Source organism: Anarrhichthys ocellatus, unplaced genomic scaffold, assembly GCF_004355925.1.
Source record: "Anarrhichthys ocellatus isolate YVR2014 unplaced genomic scaffold, GSC_Weel_1.0 scaffold8, whole genome shotgun sequence".
Lineage (NCBI taxonomy): Eukaryota > Metazoa > Chordata > Actinopteri > Perciformes > Anarhichadidae > Anarrhichthys > Anarrhichthys ocellatus.
Genome location: NW_022280038.1, coordinates 7,081,593 through 7,106,084, shown reverse-complemented (window position 1 = coordinate 7,106,084; position 24,492 = coordinate 7,081,593). Strand labels below are relative to the sequence as shown.

The window sequence follows — 24,492 nt, the reverse complement described above, 5'->3', positions numbered from 1 at the left end:
AGCTTTAAACGAACGACACCACGGTCACATGAGGGCGATGTAGACACGAGGCTGTGAAGGCGGACTACTCACTGTGATGACGTTTTGTAGCCTCATTTAGCCACTTGTTGGCAAGACACTTAAAAGCTTCAGAATTCACCAGAGTGGTATTTACTGAGATGTTTTTGTATCTTAGAACAAAATGTTAAAATCCTTGTAAGCTTGTGTTAACCATGGACCTTATTTCAGGCCTCTAACCAAAAACATTGACTTGTCTTCAGCTAGTTTCTGACCTTTGTCTGCTGTTTGGAGCTGAAAGCTTATTTTCTGAAAACCGTACTGCAGAATTTGATGATAAGTTCATTATGAGTGACCACTTTGATAATGCACATGGTACGTCTAGCTTTGATATTATGAATGTTCTTCTCACTAGCACGTAAATGCATCAGAAGATATGTCGACTTCTTAAAACAATGTGCAGCAATGATTGGGCAAGTGTGACAGAAATAATTGCGTAGAACGTGAAGCTGCAGCGGCCACAGTATTTTGACTGCTGTTCCTTCAGAGACACACATTATCACACGCTGTACATGGTTCAGCTACCAGCATATACTCTCTGGTTTACTCTTCCCCTGTCCACTCGCTAAAAATAGCAACCGTATCCTGTAGACCGTCGACCTGAAAACCGCCCAAGGAGCAGGTGTGACGATGATATGCCATGTGCTCTCTTAAAGACAGACCCATTAGTTATCTTTAACCATTTTACTGAGGTCTCCAGCTGGGTAAGCAGTATATATCCACAGTTCAAAACAGTCAATTCTTTGTGTGTGTGGTCTGTGTCCAACATTTAGTTGGTTTCTTAGTTTTTCTTAGCAGTCTAAACTGGGCCGATCACAACAATTTTAATGGATTCAAGTCTCCTCAAATCAAATCTCTGTCTTTAGTTTCTTGCATTTAGTCATTATATAGTTGCAAATACATGATTTTCAGTGTTAACCATCTTGGTAGCTGTTAGTGGTACTCACTGTCACACAACTTGTCATTCGTTCCTCATCACAAAGTCTAGAGGTAATCCACTACCCCCAGTTCAAGCTTGCAATTACATATTTTTTGACTCTGTTCAGAAGCATTCCTCCAGTTATCTTCTGGAGAACGCTGCGCCTCATGAACTTGGTCATTCAGAATGCTTAGATTCCCCTAACTTGGATAGGTCTGCTCTGCTCCCAGTCTGCTGTTTGCCAGGAGCCTCCACTGCTCCCCAGAGAACCCGCATCTCCAGGCCATCAACGCGGCTTTTAATACCCGCGGCAGTGTTGAGGTGACAGCCTAGCTGTCTCCTTTGCAGATACCTCAGGGTTAGTGTATAAACAGGCTCATGTGGCTTGAGGGGTGACAGACTGAGATTGGTTTACACGCAAGTGCTCTGCAGACCTTCGTGGCTGGTGGCGGCAGTGCTGCTGTGGGTTTAATCGGAGAAGAAGGGGAACAGACATGTTTCCAGTCCAAAGTGATGATTAAAGACATGTTGGCAATTAAGTTCAGTGGGAAAATGCTTAATTGAGTTGGCAGAAAATTTTGTGACAATCTAACATGAATACAAATTTGACAGGACAATCACAATTCTTGTCCCTGTTGGCTTAAAAGTCTCTCTACTGCGGTTTCCAAGTTCTAGAAAATCATGATTAAATAATATTTAGGTCAGTTGCATAGCTCATAACTCACATTGTTTACCATTCAGGCCTTTTTGTTTTGTCACACTATGCAAACTAGAAGGTGAACACAGAGGCATAAACTCTCATGAGTCATTGTGTAATTATTCCTAAACTTCAAAACAAACATAATCATCCCTGAGTTAGAATAGTGTTAGAGGTGTTTCCTTTACAAAAAAGAACGTGGGACACAGAAAGCCCAAAGAGAAGCTGCAGTATTTCTGCAGCCTTTTATGCAGGTGGTCTATATTTTGTTTTATATTTGAATGCTCGCGTATACACCAGTGAAGCTGATACAGTGGGAAAACAGTGTTTGTGCAGCTCTTGGTTGCTTTGGAGACACGACGGACCCTGATGTTTCTTGTTATTTGCCTCAAGAATGCTGATCTTGCTGATGGCGAGGAGCCAGGCGTCCATTTGCAGTCCCTCTCTTGTCCTTAAGTTTCACCCTCACCCCCCTTCTCTTTACACCCTATCACTTTTTCACTTGCCCTTCTCTGCTCCGTGCTGGCTACTCTTTGACGTCTCCCGCCGTCAGTTTTCCTCTCTCAATTTTTCCTCCATCTCTGTTCTTGTTTTGCAGGTTTCATTTGGCTGCAATGCGAGGATACCTAGAATGTCTCAATCTCATCCTGGGACACGGCGCTGATGTCACTGCGACTGATGCCACTGGTGAGTTCAGGTTGAATGAAAACAATATCCTGGAGCTGTACTTGTATACTTAGATGGGTTTCTATTATTTTGTCCACCCCCATCGTGTAAATGATAGTAGACCTAACACTAAAAAACAGCTTGTTTACTTTAACAGAGAAGCAGTATTTCTTGGTCAGTGGTTCATTTGAACATGGACCACATGCAAGATATTTGGAAAGAGTGCATTGCCTTTGCTCAAAATAAACCAGTGTGCACCTTCGGGAATGATAAATCTGCAGCGCGTAGTGTCGTTATGCGCGGCCGTTCACTGTGTTTACTTCATTAGATCGCCTGAAGACAGTATATCTATACAGACCTCTTGACATCAGACTGGTCGGTCACAGTATAAATTACAACTCCATATTCTGCTTTTTTATGAAGGAGACGTCTATTTACAAGGGCTCATAGGAGCCGCTTTTCCTTTTATGTTTTATCCTTGAAACACATTGGAGTACAACGCTGTTGTGTAACATTAAATACTAAACTATGTCACCATGTACAAGCTGAGCTAAATCTCTAAAATAACGTCAGTTCGTATCATTTAAACGGTTTCACCAAATTCATTTCTATATATTTATTTTTTTATTATAATAACTGTTTTATAGCAAATCATATTCAGGGTTGATATATTGTAGGTTCTCTTTAAGAATTGCATGACTAACTGATGAATGATATATTGGTCCAAGAAATGTAAATATGTCAATAAAAAGGAAGGTAGTCAACATCCACAGTCGGCGAGCAAAGAAGATTACAAAGTAGCTTAAGAAGTTGATTTTTTTTTTTTATGCCAGCAAGTGTGCTTTCAACAAAGTAGACGGCTCAATACCAAAGTAGAATATTTGACACTTATCCCACCTTTTTAAGATTAAGATATTGAAAAGGAACTAGCATTGTACAGCACTCTAGAAAACTTAATTGGATATATTTTGTCCTTGTCGCTGGACTATCAAATCGTACTGGTCAGTCAGGGCACTACTATTTTTAACACACTGCAGGGACATGGACTGTGAGGAGAATTTGTCATTGGAACCTGGGAGAATAGCTGAAGAGAAACTAGCTTAATGTAAAATCGGGTACACGTTCTGAATCGTATAATGCATTGTGCATAATTTATGTTAAGCTGTGACTCTCTAACTGCCTCCACTGGGATTAAAACTCATGGTCTCCGGTTTGCCAAAGCAGGTTTATGTGCTGAGACGAGCTCAAAGTGATTCACTGATGGATCTAGTGGTGCAATCAGTGGCACTTCATGCAGTAAACTTTAGGTTTTAGCATCAACAGAGCAAACAGAGTGATGTATTCCGGTTGCTTGTGACAGAATAATATGTTTGATTGATGGCGCTTTCATGATGAAGTGATGCAATTTCTGCTGGTGCAGTTTCCCACAGTGCGGTCGTGGACGTACAAGTCCCATCTAACAGGGTCGTTGAGAGCTAATTGCTGATTGAGTTTGGCTCTAAAAATACATTCAATGAAAACCCTTGATTGTGATTGTACTTAACTTTCTGATTTCTTTTGTTGCATTTATTGCTTGCAGGCAAAAACGCTCTTCATCAGGCTTCAAGAAATGGGCATTCTCTGTGTGTGCAGAAACTCTTGCAGGTAAAGTACATTTGTCCTCCATGTGTTCCTCCAACAATATTTGTACCTGACTGTTGTATTTACTCCTTTAAAAAAACAAAAAAAAAAACGTGCCAAACTACAAGATAAGATGTCACATTTCAGCGTTTGTTCCGTTTTCTTGCTCCTTATGTTGGTGTGTTGTGCATCTACACACTCTACTGCATGAATGCTCCAACGGACCTGCTTCCCAGTCACTGGCCAGTCAGAGCAGTTTCCTTCTTTAAATAATTATTGCTAAGCAGCTCTGGCAGCTGAGCCCACTCCGTATCGGTCAACAGTAGGCCCTGTTGAGTCACCGTGTCCCACTGGGGGATTTATGTGTTTACAATCAGGCTGCTATCTCTGCAATATTGTGCTCTCATAGTGTTGTAGCCCTTCCTCTTGCCCCCACCTCTCTCATGGCAGTGATCTAACTGAGGTCGCGGCTGTTGGCAGGGGGTTGTCAGTGGTGTTGACAAGCCTACCCTCCTGCAAACCTGCCGTCCATTCTTGGTGCCGTCATCACACCAGACATAGCAGCTGGACGCCAACACCCACCACCTCCACTATCTCCCTCGTCAGCCCAACCAAACCCTCAAGGTATAGGATATCCCCCCTCCATGCTCCACCGTCAGCTCCCGTGGCCGGTCCAACACCCCCGCACCCGTACAACCCCCGCCTCCTTGGCTTTGTCATTTGAGCGTGCTGCTAATTTCTGGCCCTTGTTGCTAGAGAGAGTTGGGTTTTTATAGTGGAGCTCACTGGCAAGCCTACCCAGCAACATCAGGCCCCTGTTGGCATTGAGTCCTCAAGGCTTTCATAATAGGCCCTCATCACCACAGTGGTACACGCCAACCAGCTGACTGACTGGGTAGAGATGTCACAAGCATATCAGCACAGCGCCACTTAGCCTAATATGACCTGCCTGCTGTTGATCTCAGGTTCCACTGCCCAACCAGTGGAAATGAATAATGTTATTCTACAACTATTAAAACATAATTAAACTATTATTTGAAATAAATACTTAAACCCAGGGATATATTTGATGTGAAACAACCAGTGTTCTCTCCTCTGTTTGGAGTTACTCTTTAGCTAACTTCATTATCCACTGATCCATAAAATATTGAGTTGGCCACATAAGCTACAAGGAAGAAAGGCAACCACTAGTTGGTACTGGTGATTCAACAGCATCATATCCGGTAACTTCCTTTTTTTACAGAGACTGGCCATAGAGGGAAAATATATCTCGAGGCTACGATTTATTAACAAGTGTTGTCAACATGTCCTGATTACTCATCTTGAAGCTAAAGTAAAGCTTGATTAAAGGGTCAATCCACAGCTATCTACAACAAAGACCGTAAGCAGGTGGCGGCTGGAATGAATGACTTGGCCTCGCACAAACAAAACGTCGGAATGATTTAATTTAATTGAGGTTTCAACTTATATCTTGTGCACACACATATGTAAATTGTGACCCTATTTATTTATTTGTATATTATATATTTTCTTCTCTCCATGGACACTCCCGGGCTCCGTGGTTATTCATACCTGGATTGCAAAAAAATACTTTTGAGGTCTCTTACTGCGTTGAATAGGCCGAGCAATAATTCAAATTGATGGAATCATAACGTGATGAAACCATATATTGAGATATTATTTCACACAATTATGTCTCTGCAGGGATCCAGAGATATTTCACAACTAGTAAAATAATCCGCTTTACTTGATTCTGTTGTTTTGCAGAACAACAGTCCAGTTGGAAATGTGGACCTACAAGGAAGAACAGCTCTTCATGATGCTGGTAAGACTCTACTCTAGTTTTTACTCTACTCTAGTATTTACTCTACTCCAGTACTGACTCTACTCTTGCCCCCTCTCTACTCTAGTACTGACTCTACGTTTGTCCTGACTTTACCCTAGTACTGCAGTATAGTGCTTAGTCTACTCTAAAACTGACTCTATTCTACTCAAGTGCAGACTCTACTCTAGTTCTGAGAGTACTCTCTACTGACTCTACTGTAATCTACCCTAGTCTTAACTCTGCTTTACCTTAGCAAAGACGTTACTCTACTTTACTCTGCTGTACTTTATTCTTTTTAACCTTAGTAAGAACTCTACTTTATTCAATTTTACCGTAGTAATGACTTTAATCTTCTCTACCCGTCACTATTCTATTTTATTCTACTTTACCGTAGTAACTACTCTACTCGACTGTATTCTACATTATCTTAGTCACGGCTTTACTTTACTCTATTCTGTTTAAAATAAATGAAAACCCTGATGAGCAGAGCATCCACATGCTCATTAATATGAACCTCGTTGCATAAAAGATTCCAGTGTATTAATGAAACCGTGCGGTCTTGATTTTAAAGAGAGCGCTTGTATAGCTTTTCTCCTTTTCAACACAAAACCCAGCTCCACGCTGCTGCACATGTGATGAAATGATTGCGGTCATTTCTTCTCTTTTTTTCTCCACAGTCATGGGTGGCTGCTCCTCAAGCGTGAAACTTCTCTGTGACAGTGGGGCTTCTGTGAATACCACTGATTTCGTGAGAATTGTTTTCACTTCATTTCACACAGTGTGTCGTGATGGTCACTTCTAAGATATTTTTAGTTCAATTATCATTGTAGAAAAGTGTATTGATTGGCTTGCTCCTTGTCAATGACGGTCATTAATTTCATGAAAGGTTAGTTGGAGCAGCACAAAAAGGTGTTTGATTAATATTAATTTAGTCCACTTGAATGAGCGCTCTCTAAATTCTGTATTACACTCTTTGCTTTGATGTTAGATATGAATTGATTCTTTTGTGTATTTATGTGTTTTGATTTTCTCCAGGATGGCAGGACACCTCTGGTGCTGGCAACCCAGATGTGTCATCCACGCATCTGTCAGCTGCTGCTGGAGCGAGGGGCTGACATCACCATCCGGGACAAACAAAACAAGTAAGAAACATCTCACCCCATCACGGTGTTTGTCTTTGGTTACCTTGTTGGTATATATACATTTTAAAAATTGGCAGTCTGTGTTGCTTACAAAAGGCAGCTTTTGACAGGTGGCGTAGATTATTAACTTAAAACAATTGTAATTTCTGTAGATTTCCTTTTGGGTCTTTCTTTAAGACAGAAAATACTGTATATTCTGTGCCAGCTATTTAAATTTATCATAAAATAAAAAGGTATTTCTGAAAGGACCTTTATCGTACTTACTTTGCAAAAAGGATCATAGAAACCTTGTAGCAAAATCTGTGTCAGGCAGGTGATGAATATCAGTAAAAGTAGAAATTTGAATAAACTGATTTTTTTTTTTTTTTTTTAATGGGAGATGTTGAGAATTTCATCAGTAATAAGATGCTGTATATTTTTATAGAACATTTTCGTGGCCAACTAGACAAACCAGTTTTGTTGGGGGTATAAAAATAAACTAATTCCATGGATTAATTATATTAAATTATATAGATTACAGTAGTGACACAGTATCATATATTTTAGATACTTTGAAAATAAAGTCCCTCAGAACGTCTTGCGCTTCCATTTTCAGTTTAATATGACTTTTACCATCACAATAATGCATTACACGTTTTGCCTGATTCATTTGCTGTGGTTTCTGAGCAGCGTTTCTAACACAAACAAAACACGGTTCTTGAAAATGTAATAAAAAGAACTGGATGTGGTGACAAGAGAAGGACAAATCCGCTCCGCTCCCACAGCTCTGAATTATTCAGCAGCAGTGGAACTACGTGCACAGTGAATTATTTTTGATTTTGATTTGACATCCTCATATTCAGACACAATTGTTCCACTGATAGTTTGTGCATGTTCTCGCTCGTCAACGGTGTTTGTCGACGCCCTCAGGACGGCGCTGATTCTGGGCTGCGAGTACGGCTGTAAGGATGCAGTGGACGTGTTGCTGAAGAGCGGCACCGACGTGAAGGCGGTAGACGGCTTGGGTCACGATGCGTTTCACTACGCTCGCCTCAGCAAGAACCTGGAGCTCGTTGCCATCGTCAAAAGTTACCTCGACAAAGCAACCAGAGGTCAGATGGCAAAAAAACGGCACCAGAGACTAAACACGAAAGAATTCTGTTGCAGTTTATAAGAGCATAGTTTGCATTGAAGCTGAGAATCACCTCACCTTTTCTTTCAAAAAAGATAATCGACATACAGTTTTTTCAAGGTGAAAGAGGATTTAAATCGAGAGCAACACGTCTCTACAGTTTTGTTGGCTCTGTTTTAGCTGCATGACAATATTTATATATTTATTAATTAATTCAGTGATTCTCTTACTCTTATTGGCAACGACAGTAAAATGTGGCACATTTGACATGTTGACATATTTTACACTGTTTTAGATCTGCTGTAGAATCTACAATTATGTCATTGCAGAATGTAAATGTTTGATTTTTATTTTCTAATCTTTGTCAATATGTATTTTAATATCCCACAATATCTTAGGCCATCATTTTGACTTGAAACGTTTATTTCCTGATTCCGTATTTCTCTGATATATTGTTGTCTTGCTTGAGTGCATTCCTTTCCTTGAACATGTTTTGAAGAAACACTGTTCTGTAAACACACATGTACATCTGAACTTGCTGTTTTCTCATTTTGTTCCAGATAAAGAGGCCACGAAGATGGAGCAGTGGAAGCGACAGGTAATCCTGCAGCATTCATTAAACCCCACTTATAGTGAGGAGCAGCCTTTATTCTCCACGCTACTAAACACTGACATTTGGTGTGGCCATTTTTTTTTTTCAGCAGGTCTCTTTGTTAAAAGTGAAGGCCAGTCAAATGCTGAGACTCTTTGAATCCTTTAGATTGTGCTTTTTCTTCCAGTGGTTCCACACTTCTAATCATTTTCTTTGCCTCACTCACTGCCGCTCAGATGTACATGACTGCCATCTAGTGATTATAACTGAGAGTTGTTCTGTACACTTTCATAACCTTTGGTAACGTTATATCTTCAAAACATGGTTGTAAAACAGATCCTGTCTCATCCTCAGCATTCAGTGGAGAGGTCAGAGGCAGCTGAGGTTAGCAGAAGGGATCAAATCATACATGTAAGTGCTGTTTAACGTCAGCCTCCCTATTCTACACACACAAGCAAACTTCATGGCATTTAGGGAGTGTTTGCTTGAATTCACTGCATCCAAAGCCAAACTCAATCATCAAGACATCCTTGTCCATAAAGCAGTGATAAATTATCAGTTGTTTTTAGCATTCAGTAATTGTATTTTGGTCGGTTTAAGTTTTTAAGCTGTGTGTGTGTGTGTGTTTGTGTGTTTGTTTGTTTCAGGACTTGGAGAGGCAGAATGAGACCCTGCAGGAAAGTCTTAAGAAGTACCACCAGGATCAGAGAGCCTTGTTGGATAAAGTCAACGTGCTGCAGCAACAGCTCACACAGGTAAACAACACAACAATAAAACAAGAGCTACTTAGCCAAAGAATAGCTCAGCAGCTTGAGTAACCCTCCAAGCATGCTTTTCCTTTACTGCTGGCTTGTTTTTTCAGTGTGTGGGTACATCTGAGAGTCTTGAACTATAGCTTTCGGTGACAAATATAAGCAATATTAAAAGCTGATTTGAGTAAAGATCTCTTGGCTTAATGCCATCATCCTAATATAAAGGAATGTGTAATCAGCAATCACCAAACACAAAGCAGGCTTTGAGATACTGAATTTGGGATTTTCCTTAGTTGTCAGTTATAATCATCAAAATTAAAAGAAATAAACATTTGAAATATATCAGTCTGTGTGTAATGAATGAATATAATAGACAAGTTTCACTTTTTGAATGGAATTAGTGAAATAAATCAACTTTTTGATGATATTCTAATTATATGACCAGCACCTGCATATATTCTTTTTTTTTTTTTATTCATCTGCAGGAAAAGATCACTGTGGAAGACGCTCAAAAAGAGGTATGAAACTGAAATGATTTATTGGACATTGTGGTTCTCATTCACACTTTTCTCAATTGTTTTCTTGGTTACATTTGTTTGTAAGAGTCTTATTCAGCAGTAGCAGTCATGAGTGCAGACGTCTTACGTTACTGTATGACCTCTGAATCCTAAAAATAAGAGCAAATGAGAGAGGTTGAGGAATGTTGGTGGAGCGGTATCAACTGTACATTTTGAGGTGAAGGGCAAAGGAAGGTAGCACAGTCCAGCTGTGACGTAATGGAACTTGATAACATGCTACCAGGTCCACACATTCAGGATTCAAGGGGAAGTGCTGTAGCAATTCAACCTTTTGTAATTTCCTGAGACAAAAAAAAACAAAACCTAAGTTGGTTCCACTGTTTTAGTCTAAAAGTCGGAAAAGAAAGATCAACAAAAACAAAAATCTATGAATTCCACAAACGTCATTGTGCATTCACACAAGTAAAGGTGTGCGCTCTTTATGTTCCATGAAGGAGGTTTATTCTTCTAGAAGTTGCTGCTTTTGAATTGATGATTATGTGCAGTGACATCCGTGAGTCAGATGTTACGATGAAAAAGCACTTATTTTCAATTTTGCTCCAAACTTGTTCATTAAAAAACGGTGTGGCAGATGTTTTTTGCACATTTCTCAAAAATTAAAAAAATGTATCTAAATGTATTTTGGAGTAGTTGGTATCAATTAAAGTGTATATATTCTCTTTGATATTGTTAAACTGTATTTTCCATCATTCAGTAATCAGTCATTTATTGATCTTTTGTGTTTCTTTCTCTTGAATCAGAAGGATCAGTTGAAGATGTTACTCAGTTCCAAAGAGAGAGAAGAAGGAGCTCGAGGCCAGGAGACTGTCAAGGTTCAGCTCCGGAGTACTTTGGTCAGTGACTTTACTCTTAATCCGATTTTTACTTTGAGCTTTTAATCCTCAACGAAATGAGTGCATTGCTGATTTTCTTTATTTGTAATCAGACTTAATACTTGTGATTTACATTTTCTTTACATTCATTTTCATATCTGAGTGTTGGTTTACCCACAAAGAACATCACTGTCAGTTGCCTGTTTATTAGGTACACCCAGCTAAAACTAATGCAGTTGAACACAGAACACACAACAGTCCTGCAAACAAACAAAAACAAGGTTACGGATATAATGGTCAGTTTTTGTTGGTACTGTTTTAGTGATGTGTTGATTCAACTTCATGGTTAATTTGGAGGATGTAGTTTCTGATGCTTTTGAACTGTACTGCGTTATTCTACTAATATTTTGTCAACCCCATTTACTTCAATGACGGCAGGCTAAAAACATAAGCACCTTTCTCCCAAAGCGATCACACAGTTAAATATAACCTTTCTATCTTCAACCAAAACCGAAAGTCAAAACTGTACCGACAAAAAGGACTATTGTTTTGATAAGTTTACCTAATGAACTGGCAACTGTGTATCTCCTTTGAGAAAATGCAAAATACATGCAGTAAGTTATTTAAATAGATCAGTGTTGCAGTTACCTTAATTAACTAACAAATGCATGACCAAGATGCTGCCTGGTAAATGCACTATATTATGTAATGTATATTTTTTTGTGGTATCTGATGTTGTTATGTCATGTGTTGGAGGCTGGTGTTTAAACCTTTCCTGGCAACGTCTCACTTGTGAAAGAGGTTTTAATCTCAATGTCACATCCTAGTTTATATAAAGGTTTTGATGAATATCTATAAAGTGTTGAAAATAGAATTTGTTTTATGTCTAAAAAGTCAGACCGTTTGTAATGAGTATTTGTTTGTGTGTATTCACAGGGAGACTACTCTGGACAGTCTGTTATCAAAGGTAAGCTCCGTCTCTTGAACCGTAAAGAAACATTTGATACAGTTATTTAAATATTCGCTTGCATAGTATGACGAGGTTTGTATGCTGTTTTTCTCGCAGGTAAAGAAAACATTTTGGTCAAACAAGCTCAAAGCCTGGACTCTGAACGGGTACGTTTTTATCTGGAATCGCATGACTTTCAAATGTCTAAAGTACAATGTTAGTAGTTTGCATTTGAGCAATCTGTGTTAACAGAAGGACCTGCATGCAAATTAAACTGTTTATACAGTATTCAGATCCTGATTGGAAAGAAAGCCGAGGAACCTTTTTTGCGAATGTATTACAAAGCAATCAACAACTCTTCGCTAGTCTCAAATAAAGTGTCTGGCTTTCTATAGAAATAAATGATAATGCAAATTAAAAATGTTTTTCCTCATTCACTGCTGATGCTCCAGAATCCTGCCCTGTTGCGTTCGCTGTCTCGAACTCCAGAGAAGAGTCATCCCACTGCAGGCTGGGACGTCTCTGGCGAACTCGACGCCCTGCTACGTGAACTCGAGGCGGTCAAGAGAAGACAACAGGCAGCGGACGAAGAGACGGCACGACTTCAGACTGCCCTGAACCGTAAGAACCGAGAGTGCCAAGAGCTGGTTCTTAGCCGAGAAACCATCCAGAAACAGGCTGACCAGCAGGTTCAAGAACTGGAGGACGCCTTGGGGGACGTCCAGAAGAGGATGCTGGATTCTGAGTGTAAGGTCAAACAGCTGCAGGCCCATGTCGTCGCCGTTAAGGAACACTTAGGGGGCCAGGCAACAGAAGAGCTGCGCTCTCAGCTCCAAGATATCAAGGCCAAGTATGAAGGCGCTTCGGCCGAAGTGTGTCGCGTTCGTAACCGCCTCAAACAGAGCGAGAAGGCTTTGGAGGAGTATAAGAGCAGCGAGAACCAGCTGGCGCTAGAGGCAGAAAAGCTGAACCAAGAGCTGAGCGCTGCGAGTGCGGACAGAGATGAACTAGCAGAAACCCTTCTAGAAATGGAAAGCCACTTAAAAGAGACCCAGACTAAACATGGCAACACAGTGCCAGCTGAGAAGTTTGACAACATGAAAAACCTGCTGAGCAACGCAGTTGATGAGAAGGAACGGCAGATCGCTGAGCTGAGGGAAGACTACGATCGCGTGCTGGAGGAGGTGGCAGACCTCCATCGAAAGCTGGACAGTCCGTCATCCCAGGGAGGATCGGGGGCGAAGTCTGCTGAGGAGCAGCAGAGGATACGGGCAGCCTTCGAAGAGCAGAACGCTTCTTTGAAAAGGAAACTGACCGATGTGACGGCCAAAAGCCAGGCTCTAATTCAGGAGGTGGAGGAGAGCGAGGAGGAGAGAGATATACTACGAGAGCAGCTGGATGAGCTCAACGGCAGGATTGAGATGGACTACGTTCCCATGACGGCGCACAATGAAGCCCGGAGGAACATGGAAACGGCGTTGGAGGAGCTGGAGGACAAACTGGTGGAAGCCAGCGAACGTTACGGAAAAGCAGAGGCGCAAGTCCAGCAGCTTCAATCCGAGAAGCCAGCGCTGCAGGAGAACATCAGCAGTCTCCAAAGCGCCAGTGAGAGACGCCTCAGCGAAATGGACGCTCTGAGATCTCAGAACGCCGACCTGATGAAGAAACTTGAACTTTTGCAGAAGAGATGTGACGACGGCGATAAAGAGTGTGTGCAGCTGACCACGCTGAGCCAGACTCTGAAGCAGAGCTTGGAGGGAGAGTATGTTCCCAGACAGCAGCACGAGCAAGTGAAGATGGAGTTAAGTTCCACCTTAGAGAGTGTTAAAGCTGAGAGGTTGAAGTTGGAGACCAAGGGTCAAGAAAGTGGGGAAGAATTGAAGAATGTGAAAGAAAGAAATGAAAAGTTAAATGAAAAGTTGGAAAAAGTCCAGTTGGAGATGAAAAAGGACTATGTGAGCGTAAAAGACCACAAAGCTATCGCAGACAAGTTGAATGCTGCTGTGGTCGAGGCAGAGAATAAAGCAAACGAACTGTCAGGAAGTTATGTGTTGGCTCAGGAGGAAACAGTAAAGCTTACCCAAGAACTGGAAGCGCAGACGAAAGAACTTGATACCATACAGGAGGCAATTAAGTCCAAGTTTATTCCACTGACAGCAGCCGAGGAGAAGGATCACTCTCACAGCGCTCAGGTGAAGGAGTTGACAGTGAAGCTGTCGGAGATGGAAGAGAAGTACAACAGAGAAACGTCTGCAAGAGAGAGCATCAAACAGGAGAACGGGAAACTAAAAGTCGAGATTGAATCTGTTCAACGGAGGCTAGACTCTGCTGTGGTTACCGGGGAGAAGCACAAGAATGTGGAGGAGGAGTTCAAGAATAAATTTGAGGGATTAACTCAGAAGTTGGTCAAGGTAGAGCAGCAGCACGAGGAGGTAACGCTTCAGAAAGAGGATCTTCAAGAGCAGAACGCCCTCTGTAACGCTCAGATCCAGAATCTCCACGAGCGTCTGAAATCGGAGTTGACTCGGATTGCAACATACGACACGGAGCTTAAAGTGCTCCATGACGCCATGCAGCAATCCCAGGCCGACTGCAAGAAAGCAAGAGAGGCTCAGCAGGAGGAGGCCCACAGGGTTTGCGCCTTGCAGAAAGAAGTTCAGGAGCGCTGCGGGGATCGGGCTTCTCTGCTGCAACAAACAGCCAAGGCCAAGGATGCCCTGGAGGCTGAGGTCGCTAAGCTTCGTTTGGCTCTCCGTGAAGAGGAGGAGAACGGCGCCCAGAGGGCCGAAGATGTGTCTGCCCTGCAATCTGAGCTCCTTCAGGCCACACACGCTCACGCGGAAATTAACTATAAAGAAGACCAAATGAGCCAGCTGAAGAAGGAGAAGCAGCAGCTGGAGGAGGAGGCTGCCAACATGAGCAACAAGCTTCTGAGCTTAGCAGAAGAGGGCAAAGAGGCCCGTCGGGAGGCAGCGCAAGCGAGGGAGGGTGAGAGCCGAGCCCGGACAGAGATGGAGGCTGTCCAGGAGAAGGGACGTGCCACCGAGAGAGAAATCAGGGAGCTGAAGGAGAGATACGAGGAGTCGCTCGCCACCATCTGCGATCTTCAAAGGGGGATTCAGAAATCAGCTCAGCAGACTGAAGCCAAAGACAAAAAGGTAACTTTGCTGTCAGTCATTGTTTTATTAATCAAACTACTTTTGGTGCGTTTGACTTTAGCTAAATATAACTACTATGGATGCTAAATGTGAGAATCCTCTATTGACAATAGTTTGTGTCTGTTTAGACACAAAGGGTGAAAAAGATACTAGGGATGAAATTCTTCTTACAGTTTCGTTGCCTGGTTGATAAAGTAATGATAAATGGATGAACATTTGTGTGTGTGTGTGTGTGTGTGTGTGTGTGTGTGTGTGTGTCAGATCACAGAGTTGCTGACAGATGTTGAGCGATTGAAGCAGGCACTAAACGGTCTGTCCCAGCTGGCATACACAAGCAACGCGCCCAATAAGAGACAGACGCAGCACATCGAAACACTCCACACCCAGATCAAGACCCTACAGCAACAGCTGGCTGTGAGTGGACACACAGAAGATTACGTTGACATGTGCATATTGTGCTTTATATTCCATTTACTGCACAGTAACTGTCTTTTGGTTAAAGACTGTCTGTCTGAAAAACACCATTTTATTTTAAATGCTATTTACACAATGATATTTAAAAAACGAGATAATAAATTAAATAAAAAATTTAGGCTTCACAATCCATGTTATTTTGGTTTAGAATAAAACGTATGGAAACTACATTAAGTGACTGATTTTAGAATGCATTCATTCAACCTTTATTTTAACTCAGAAATACATCGATGCAGAGACCAAATCTACAATATAGGAGAGTAAAAAAATAAGCACCAACAAAGACAAATAAGAAACCTAATAATAAATAATGCAGTTAAGATTCAAGACAAATTAAAACAAGAATAACTGGAAGTGAAATAGTAATGAAATTAAAGATTTAAATTGGTTGAAGTGAGGTAAGCTGTAGCTTGTTCAGCATGTGATCATGATGGTGATTACAGTGTGTATACCTCCTTTACTTGATGAAAATACACATTCAACATCTCCATTCCTTTATTCAAATCTAAAAATACAACCAACTGTAGAAAGAAATGTGCTGTTCATATCGTAACAGTACGTTGTGCAATGCTTAATGCTTCTCTCTTCTGCTCCATAAGGATGCTGAGAGGCAACACAGAGAGGTGGTTTCCATTTATCGGACTCATCTTCTCAGTGCAGCACAGGTACGTTTCTCTCTTTAATCTCTAACGAGGGTGAGGGTCCTCTGATTTTCATTCCCATGAATGGTCTTCGGTTCTGTTGTTCAGACAGTTACACTGATATGATGAGCATGTTGAGAACAGTCACAATGTAACTTGTTGAATCATTTTCGTTAAAACCCTTAATTGCTTAAAAAGGGCAGACCACTTTGTCGATCCTTGGCCATCCCTAGCAACACTTTTCCGCTTTTGATGAACTACACTTCTAAAAACCTCCCTTCACAGATGTTATTCGCTAGTCATAACTTTCTGCCATCTGGAGAGCAAAAGGAAGTAATTGACAGAAATCGGGAGCCGTCACAACAGCTGCAGCACGGCTCTAGTTAGCGTGCAGTCTACAATTTTTGAGAGGCGAAACAAATCACAGAAGGCTCGTACGACACGCAGGCAGTGCACGTTAAAACAAGAAACGACCACTGCAATCATTGAGTTATAGGTAGAAAACCAGTAAAAGATGTTGTGAAGTCTGTTTTATTGATTCATGGTTTAGCTTTCAACAAATCAAGATCGGTCAACTTTCAGCACTTTGTCGCCATTCAAGCGAAGAGATGCTACCTCGTATGTTTACACTTCGGTAAAATGTGTGAAAGTCTGCTGATTATTTGAGGCAGCCAGTGCAGATGGTTTGGTAATGCTAATGGCTGGAAGTCCAGTGGGAGCCGGCTGCAAAATCATTCGTCAAAACAAGAAAAAAAATAATGTATCACTCAGCCCAAATTATCTGAACATATGAAGGTGTAAGTGCACTGCAGCTGTCAGGAGCTGATGCACAGGATTACCCATTATGCGAGCGAGTAATTGACAACAGAGCTTTTAGTAGAGAAATGCGATACAAATGGATTAACTGAAGCTCATTTCTGACTGTGTTTCTCTCTCGCAGGGCCACATGGACGAGGACGTGCAGGCCGCCTTACTGCAGATCATCCGCATGAGGCAGGAGTTTGTGTGTTAAAGCTTCCTCTGACGAAATGAAACGCTGCCTGCTGACTCAAATTCACCATTTTCACATCTCCTACTACTGAGTTCACCTGCTGTGGCCCCTGTGGGTGCCGTGTGTGTGTGTGTGTGTGTGTGTGTGTGTGTGTGTTTGCTTGTTTGTCATTTGGCAAAATTTCCAAAACAGGCTTCTTCTTTTTTGGTGGTATGGCTGCACTTTGCTTCCCAAAAATCAATGTCGTGGGTAAAAGTGAATAACCGTAGATCAAGATACAAATTATTTCAACCTGCGTATATCCCAGCGAATGAAAACTTTAATTAAAAAGGTTATTGTGTCAAACTGACCTGTGAAATAGGGGTGTCACTTTACAGTTATCTTGTTTCTCTGTCATCTCGACTCCGACTCCGTCAGTTGCCATAGTGTTGCAAAAAGTGCATTTGCAGGCTACCAGTAAGTTACGCTGCACCATCTTTCAAGTGTTTTTCTTCTTCTTTTTTTTTTTTTTTTGGAAGAGCGCAAGTAGGCGGAGGGAATCGTTTGAAATTTAAAATTATTTTCGATCACGTTTTGATCTAAAATTGAAATCGTGACATCCTTACTGTGAAACCATTTTGACTCATTCGATTTTTGACGTACGTGCAAGAACGTTTTTCACTTTCCGTACATCTCTGTGGGATCTGTTATCCATGACAATGCAAATCAGTGCACCGTTATTGCCACTTTAACGGTGATATGGGGAGTTATGTGACATGTAGGACCCTTTCATAGATTACTCACTCTTGACATGCTCGGCTGAAATGTAAAATGGACACGAACACAAAGACCACTCTTCACATTCCCCCCCTGACGGTCGGCTCTCATGCGGTTTGTTTTCCCGTTGGACAGCATTGTTCGCTAGAATTTGAGGGATACGTTCACATTTTTTTCAAGTGAACCTTAAAGGCAGAATGAGTAGGATTTTCCTATAAAACAATATAGACTGACACAAAATGAATCCCTCTTAATAATCACTTATGTTTACAAACTGCAAGCGACAAATTCTACTCGTCGTGCCTTTTAAAGGATAGTTTCACGATGTTACAAGTCTGAACACTGAAATAGGTCTTATCTTCTGTAAACCTCCTATTCATACTGGACACTAAAAGATCCCTGAAAAAACGTGTGAACCTATCCTTTAAACCAGTACTCACCTGCTCATACATAATGTATATAAGAAGCTGTAAATATCTCTTCATAACACGATTCAAATGTAAGAGATGTTGGCTCTTTGCAAAAACACATTTCAAAGTTGAACCATTACCCACATGATTTGACGAACTGTCTCACAGAAAGGACTGTGGATTTTGTCCCACATCTCTTACATTAGAATACTTTTTATAAGGAAACCCCTCACATGGACAGAAGGATTGATAATGGCCTCCAATAACTTTGAATGCACATGTTGGCAGAATTGTTTTAAGACCGACTTAAAAGAATGTGAACCTATCCTTTGACTTTGTTCATGTCAGCTACTTTCTCTTTACTCACTTTGTGGCTCAGTTATCGTCTCCTGGAAGTCCAAACTAGCTCTCGTGTTTTCAGAATAATCCCAAAACCCGAAGAGTGTAAAAAATCGTCCAAATCTGTACTCGCCATTTTTTTGCAATATGGTAGATAGTACTATAGATTTGGGAGCCATGTCACTCATACAGCCTGTTTTAATCTGGACGTGGTTTTTGCTGGATTTGAGTCATGGAGGGAGTGGAGATCTCTTGCCATGTCCTACAGTTTGCAGTGGCACGTCGTCCTTTTTGTTGAAACCAGAGTGTCCTCTAGTGGAGAGACTTGGCAGGCCAAGTTGATAGAAGTTGTAATAATCAGCGTGGCCCAGGGGTAGGCAGCTGTTGCTTTAGGAAGCTGGACTATCTGCAAATGTGTTAAATCTCACAGATAACTGAGAGAATATGAAATGTGAATGTAACACTAAATTGACAGAGCTTTATCTCCTAATATCTATTGCTTTGCAATACTACATTTATACCATACCTCGTTTTAAAGACAGCATATGTCCCAGTTGAAGCTTGACTTAATACAAAACCCTGATTTCTGCAGCAGTGAACTCTCCTAGAGCAAAGGCTTGCGTACCCCTGAGCCAGCTCTTTGTGACTCTTGATGGTGTAGTGGTGTTGTGATTGTTGAGCGAGTCTCCTATGCCTTTACACTGATATATTTTTCATAGCTTTGTACTACTTTAATTACTGTACTACAGTGTGATAATTCTGATATTCAGCGGGTCTGGAAGTAGAGCGGCACAAAACACGTTCAGGGTAACATTTACTGTAGTGTGATCCGAATAGAGCAGATCCCTCTTATTTATGTGGATAAACAAAACCTCTTAACGGTTATTTCTGTGACGCACTTCTGTCTTTACCTTCCAGCTTTACCAAGTTAAAATTCTCGCTCTGTTTTTATATTTTGGTCAAAAACTCACACCAACAGATGGTTTAGTAAATACTTCTTGCATTTTGTCATGCAGATGTTATGAATCATTATTTACTGTCTTCCATCTACTGTTAACATAGACTGTTAATTGAATCTATAAACAACTATACTGTGTACCAGTCTTTGTCTTTGACAATAATCTTTGTGTTTGTGACTCGGTAATACAAAATCAATAAAAGTGCCTAACATAGAAAACCACATTTTTGTTCAGTGTTTTTGTATTTCCAGACTTGAATGCCTCAACAGCTATTGGTGGATGGATGGATGGTTGCGACAGGTCGTACAGACCTTCATGGTCCCCAGAGGATGAATCTTACAGAATTTGGCAACTTCCTAACTTCCTCTAGCGCCACCATCAGGTTTAAAGTTTTTCCTTGCGCTGTTAAACGTCAACATTTTACTCAATGGATTGTCAATTTGGTACATTCATGGTCCCCACATGATGTATTTTAATGACTTTGGTGATTCACTGACTTTTCATGTAGCGCCATCATCTGGTCAAACTGTCCATTTGTCCAATATTTTGGTTTATAACTAAATACCTTTGAATCTAATTATATTTACCATCAGCTGCAGCTGAACTCTGTGCTAAATGCAGATTAACCTGGTGAACATGAAAAAACCCTTCATCTGCTAATCATCAATATGTTGGCATTGTCACTCTCAGTATGTTAGCAGGCTGGCGCTAGCATTTAGCTCAAAGTGCCTTGTGGCTATGTACAGCCTCACAGATCTGCTGGCTAGATAAAATGTGGAAGATAAAATAGAACTTTTTTCATCCCAAGGAAAATTGTTGTTCTTAGTTGCTGTACAAAGTAGGAAAGAGTGCAAAAAATATCAATAAGGTGCAAATCCAAGATATACACATTGTCAAAAAACACACACACAGGTTAACGGTGATGATCATTCTTAGTGGGTTGCATAAATATGTGTGAGAAGTGGAATATAGTTCTGCATGTACAATATCAAATCTTAATAAAAGTTAGTATATATGGTTAATTAAGTGTTAAATAATGTCCCATAGGAGCTGTAATGATTGCAATCCATGTGAGACAGCATGGCTGTAGACCCTGTAGTCTTTATTTTCTCTTTTTCGCTTCTTACTAAAAGAAATGGGAAATGTCCTACTGTACATAAACACACAATATTCTGCCAAAAGCAGAATAGTTTGGTTTATTTTATGAGAGATTTCTGTCATTATCTTTTTGTTCTTACTTTTGTTTGGCTGGGGTTTGTTTTGTGGTGCGGTCTCTGTAAGAAAAATCTGCTAACACAAACTTATGTGCACCAATCAGGATTTATCGATATTTTAATCAAAATGTTTTACAGTTGTGGGGTTTGTTTTCGTATGTTGCCAGGCAACTGTGAATCAAATCAGATCAAACAACACCCGTAAAGCCTGATGAAGCAAATTAGCCGAGTTTGTTTTAATACCCTTTGATATTGATGGTTGCTTATTGAGTCATGAATGTTTTATGTTACAGAGAAATACCAAATGTTCAGCGGCTTTAGGGCGGCCTGTAAATGTGTGCTTTTAGCTCCACACACTCTTGTGGAAACGGCTCAGTACATGTGGTTTCACTTTAAGTACAATCAACCCAGGAATGAGAGCGAGTAGCTCTTTGGCACACGGCGCTCACTTTTATCTTCGAGCCCGTGCCTCTATTTATTTGTCTGTTGGTCTTTCTTTTTTTTTTTTTTTTCTCTTCACAAGATTTATTTTTCATTAAAGCTCTTTTTCGACCGCGATGCTGAGAACAGAGATCAAGGCTATTTAAATTATCGCATTTCAGATAAATTCACTGCATGCACCGTCATTGAGCACGGGGGAATTTTTCCATTTAAAGTACAGTTGAAATGGCCTAAAAATAAAAAATAACACACACACACACACACACAAAAGCTAATCCATCCCTTATCCCATCCTCTGTTCACACAAACATGCACACACCCTCTAATTGATACAAGGCTTGTCCTGGGTTTGATTTCTTTGAGAAAAGCTTGCTGGTTTCAAGTGGCAGCCCTCCTCTCCTCTCCTCCTCCTCCCTTGGCTTTATGATTCTCTTTTTTGCGGTCTGCACTGAATAAGCTGTTCTCAGCAATTATGGCAAATACAATTCAATCTGTTGGTAGATCTCTCTTTAATCTCATTTCCAGGGCCCTAATCAGTCCCATACAGCCACTTGCGGCCATTTGGTTTACCATCGTAACCCCTTTCCCGGCCACAAAGAATTCATCTTTGTAAATATTCGTCATCCCGCGAAGGATCAGAGACTTTATTTATGTTGGAATAAGCCCCGGCCGTCCACCGCATGCCTCATGAGTGGTAGACTGGAGGAGGAAGCAGGTTGGTTGGTTATATACACACATCAGATACACGCCCACGTCTTTGCTTCCAGTCCTTTGAGCTGTCACGAACGTTTGTTATCACACACAGCGGTCTGCCACCTCTGCTGCGCTCGTTCCCTGGAGGAGTTGCTCCGCATTGTTTTCCGTACAGAATCTGAGAGGCCCTCTTGTGTCTCACAGGAATTGTGAGAACTTATGGTTTTGAGCACCTGACACATGTCATAGCGTTCTTAAACTCTTCTCATGTGTGGTTGTCTTCACCCTCTCTCTCTCTCCTACATGGCCGGATTGACCTGCTTGGGGGCCACACGCTGAAGATTCACTGTTGGGGCCCTTCTGGTGCCTCCGAATTCTCCGGTACTCCACCTCCACTGCCCCCCCCCCCACTTGACTAATGATGGACATGAGGATCAAAATTTGCACATCACAACCAGATATATCATCTTTTTTTTATTCCACGTATTCTTCTTTCTCTGGGCCTACATTACCCACAATGCAACTCGACCGCCAACATTTCTGTTTGAGACTCTGGTGTGTGATGCTAGTTCAGCTAATGTAACCTCCAGCTGCCAGCCACAAGCTGACATGAGGTCTGCGTAGTGAACTCACTTCTTTTTAACTCCACACCTCCAGATTTCTTTCATTTTCATCCTCGTAGTCTTTGGCCTCAACCAATACTGCCACACGTGTCATCTCTTGAAACTTATTGTACTTTATAGCTCCCTCTGGACCCACAAAAGGCTTCATACAACTTTCTTTTCCACATGTAAGTGGAGTTCCCCTTTTAGGTACAGCGCACACACTGGCAGTTTCATTATATTTTCAACCTAACAGTACTCTTATACTGGAGTACTTTCTGACTCAGTTTCTGTATGTCTGTTTGTGGTAATTTAAACAACTTTATTTCGGAAAATGCCCCATGTGAGCACTTTATGAACTGAAAGTTGATATTCAGTGGTGCAAATCTTTTCCGAAATATGCAAGTAATCAAACAACTAAAGAGGACAGGGCTGCAGTTATTCGGCCTTACTGTCGTATCCTCTCTTTTCTTTGCCTTCTCCCCACTGCCTACTCCCTTCCTGCTGTTTTACCTGTTGTCTGTCATCCTTCCTTCCTTCCTGGTTAATTCCACAGGTCAGGTCAGTCAAGAGGTCTGTGCCATATTTGTCTCCCCAGAGTAATTGCTAACTATTTCTCTGTCACTAATAGGTCATTACTCAGGCGGTGCTGGCCGGCCTTCTCCTGAGGCTACACTGGGGGCAGCGAACACGAGGCCAGGGGCCCCCTCTTTTTTTCATTAGTCCCCCGAGGAATCGGACTACTCTTGGCTCCAGGCCGAGACAGGCGAGGCCCCTTTAATGTTTTTGCAGAGCTCCAAAGCACTTTGTTGCCTCAATAAAGTTCATTTATGGGATAATAAGGCTCTGGAGGACACATGGTGCTGATTTGAGTGGAATGGTTTCAGCATGGCTCACATTCCCAAAAGCAAGCGCTGTCTCTTCCATCTCTTTCCTTTATTTCGTCTCGCTTCTTTTTCTATCTCCACTCCTCACCTTTCGTCTTGCTCCTCTCCTCGCATCCCCCTGAACTCTTTATCTGCCGTCATTTATTATTCCTCCCTCTAACATTTTTGGCAGTGTAACTGTCTGATCCTGGGTTGACCTGGGATTTGCACACCTGGGAATGAGTAGCGGTGAGGGGGCAGGAGGCCCTCTCATTTCCCAGGATTTATTCCAGAGAGCTTGGAGAGGGGAAGGCAGTGGGGGTAGACGAGGGAAGAGAGGCGATCAGAGGAATGAAAAGCCTCAAGCCTCAAACCCTGGCAGGAGGATCAGGCTTTACATGCCAAGACTACACCAGAGCCGAGTGCCCCGGACATTTGCTGTATCAAAGGTGTGGAAGTACATGTATGGGATACATGCATTAAACAGATTCCTATACTCTGAGGATGGTTTTAAAACACACAAGCACAGATAGATTAGAAACAGGCCCGACCTCCACCTCTTTTTATCCCTTTGGTTATTGCACATGAGGCTTACATGAGTGCTGGCCATCTTTCCCTGAAACCCGGTAAGGACATTGTATACCACTGTATGCTAAATGGTTTCATCTGAGTTCAATGTTTTTCTTTTTCCCCTCATTAGTAGTTGGTTAACCACTAATGCTTAGAGTATCTGCTCAGCTTTTCTTCCTCCCTTCATTGACTTAGCAAGAAACAGATGGGCCCAAACCGCCACATCTCCCGCTCCCTCCTGACTGTCATCCTTCCCACCACTTCTTTCACAATAATCCCTCCCTCTCAAACGGAAAATAGCCCCGGTTTTGCATGTCTGCTCGTGGCGCAACACATGAGATGGTGTATGTGGTTTAATAGGATAAGGCTTTTGGGGTTGCTTGGTGCTTGGAAACATGGCTGAGGCTACCTCTGGCTGCTTCAATCATCTTAAAGACATTGGGTTAGGCCTGAGGGTGTGAGCTTGAGCTTGTTAGTGCGGTTGGAAAAGGCTGTGTTTGATTCCATGATGACGGCCGGATGAAAAGCTGCGAGTCTGGAGGACTGACGTTGATTTGATGTTGGCGTTTGGGAGCCGCTGCATTTTCAGTTGTGGTATCTTGTGATGGCATGTTGGCTGGGTAGCCAGTTCAGCCGAAACCGACCACTGACACGAAGG

General features: G+C 41.7%; 1 protein-coding gene across 1 annotated transcript in view; it reads left to right on the top strand.

The window, feature by feature from the left end:
- Positions 1-19,671, top strand: part of uacab (uveal autoantigen with coiled-coil domains and ankyrin repeats b) — a 40,386-nt gene extending 20,715 nt beyond the window's left edge. Inside the window, exons 3-19 of the mRNA XM_031848390.1 lie at positions 2,272-2,360; positions 3,919-3,983; positions 5,727-5,784; positions 6,462-6,532; positions 6,820-6,926; positions 7,836-8,017; positions 8,598-8,635; positions 8,984-9,040; positions 9,277-9,384; positions 9,867-9,899; positions 10,700-10,792; positions 11,708-11,738; positions 11,838-11,887; positions 12,173-14,878; positions 15,140-15,292; positions 15,952-16,017; positions 16,934-19,671. Of these exons, the coding sequence (XP_031704250.1) occupies positions 2,272-2,360; positions 3,919-3,983; positions 5,727-5,784; positions 6,462-6,532; positions 6,820-6,926; positions 7,836-8,017; positions 8,598-8,635; positions 8,984-9,040; positions 9,277-9,384; positions 9,867-9,899; positions 10,700-10,792; positions 11,708-11,738; positions 11,838-11,887; positions 12,173-14,878; positions 15,140-15,292; positions 15,952-16,017; positions 16,934-17,005 (3,979 nt within the window). The 3' untranslated portion in view covers positions 17,006-19,671. The remainder of the gene's footprint in view (positions 1-2,271; positions 2,361-3,918; positions 3,984-5,726; positions 5,785-6,461; positions 6,533-6,819; positions 6,927-7,835; positions 8,018-8,597; positions 8,636-8,983; positions 9,041-9,276; positions 9,385-9,866; positions 9,900-10,699; positions 10,793-11,707; positions 11,739-11,837; positions 11,888-12,172; positions 14,879-15,139; positions 15,293-15,951; positions 16,018-16,933) is intronic.
- The last annotated feature ends 4,821 nt before the right edge of the window (positions 19,672-24,492 follow it).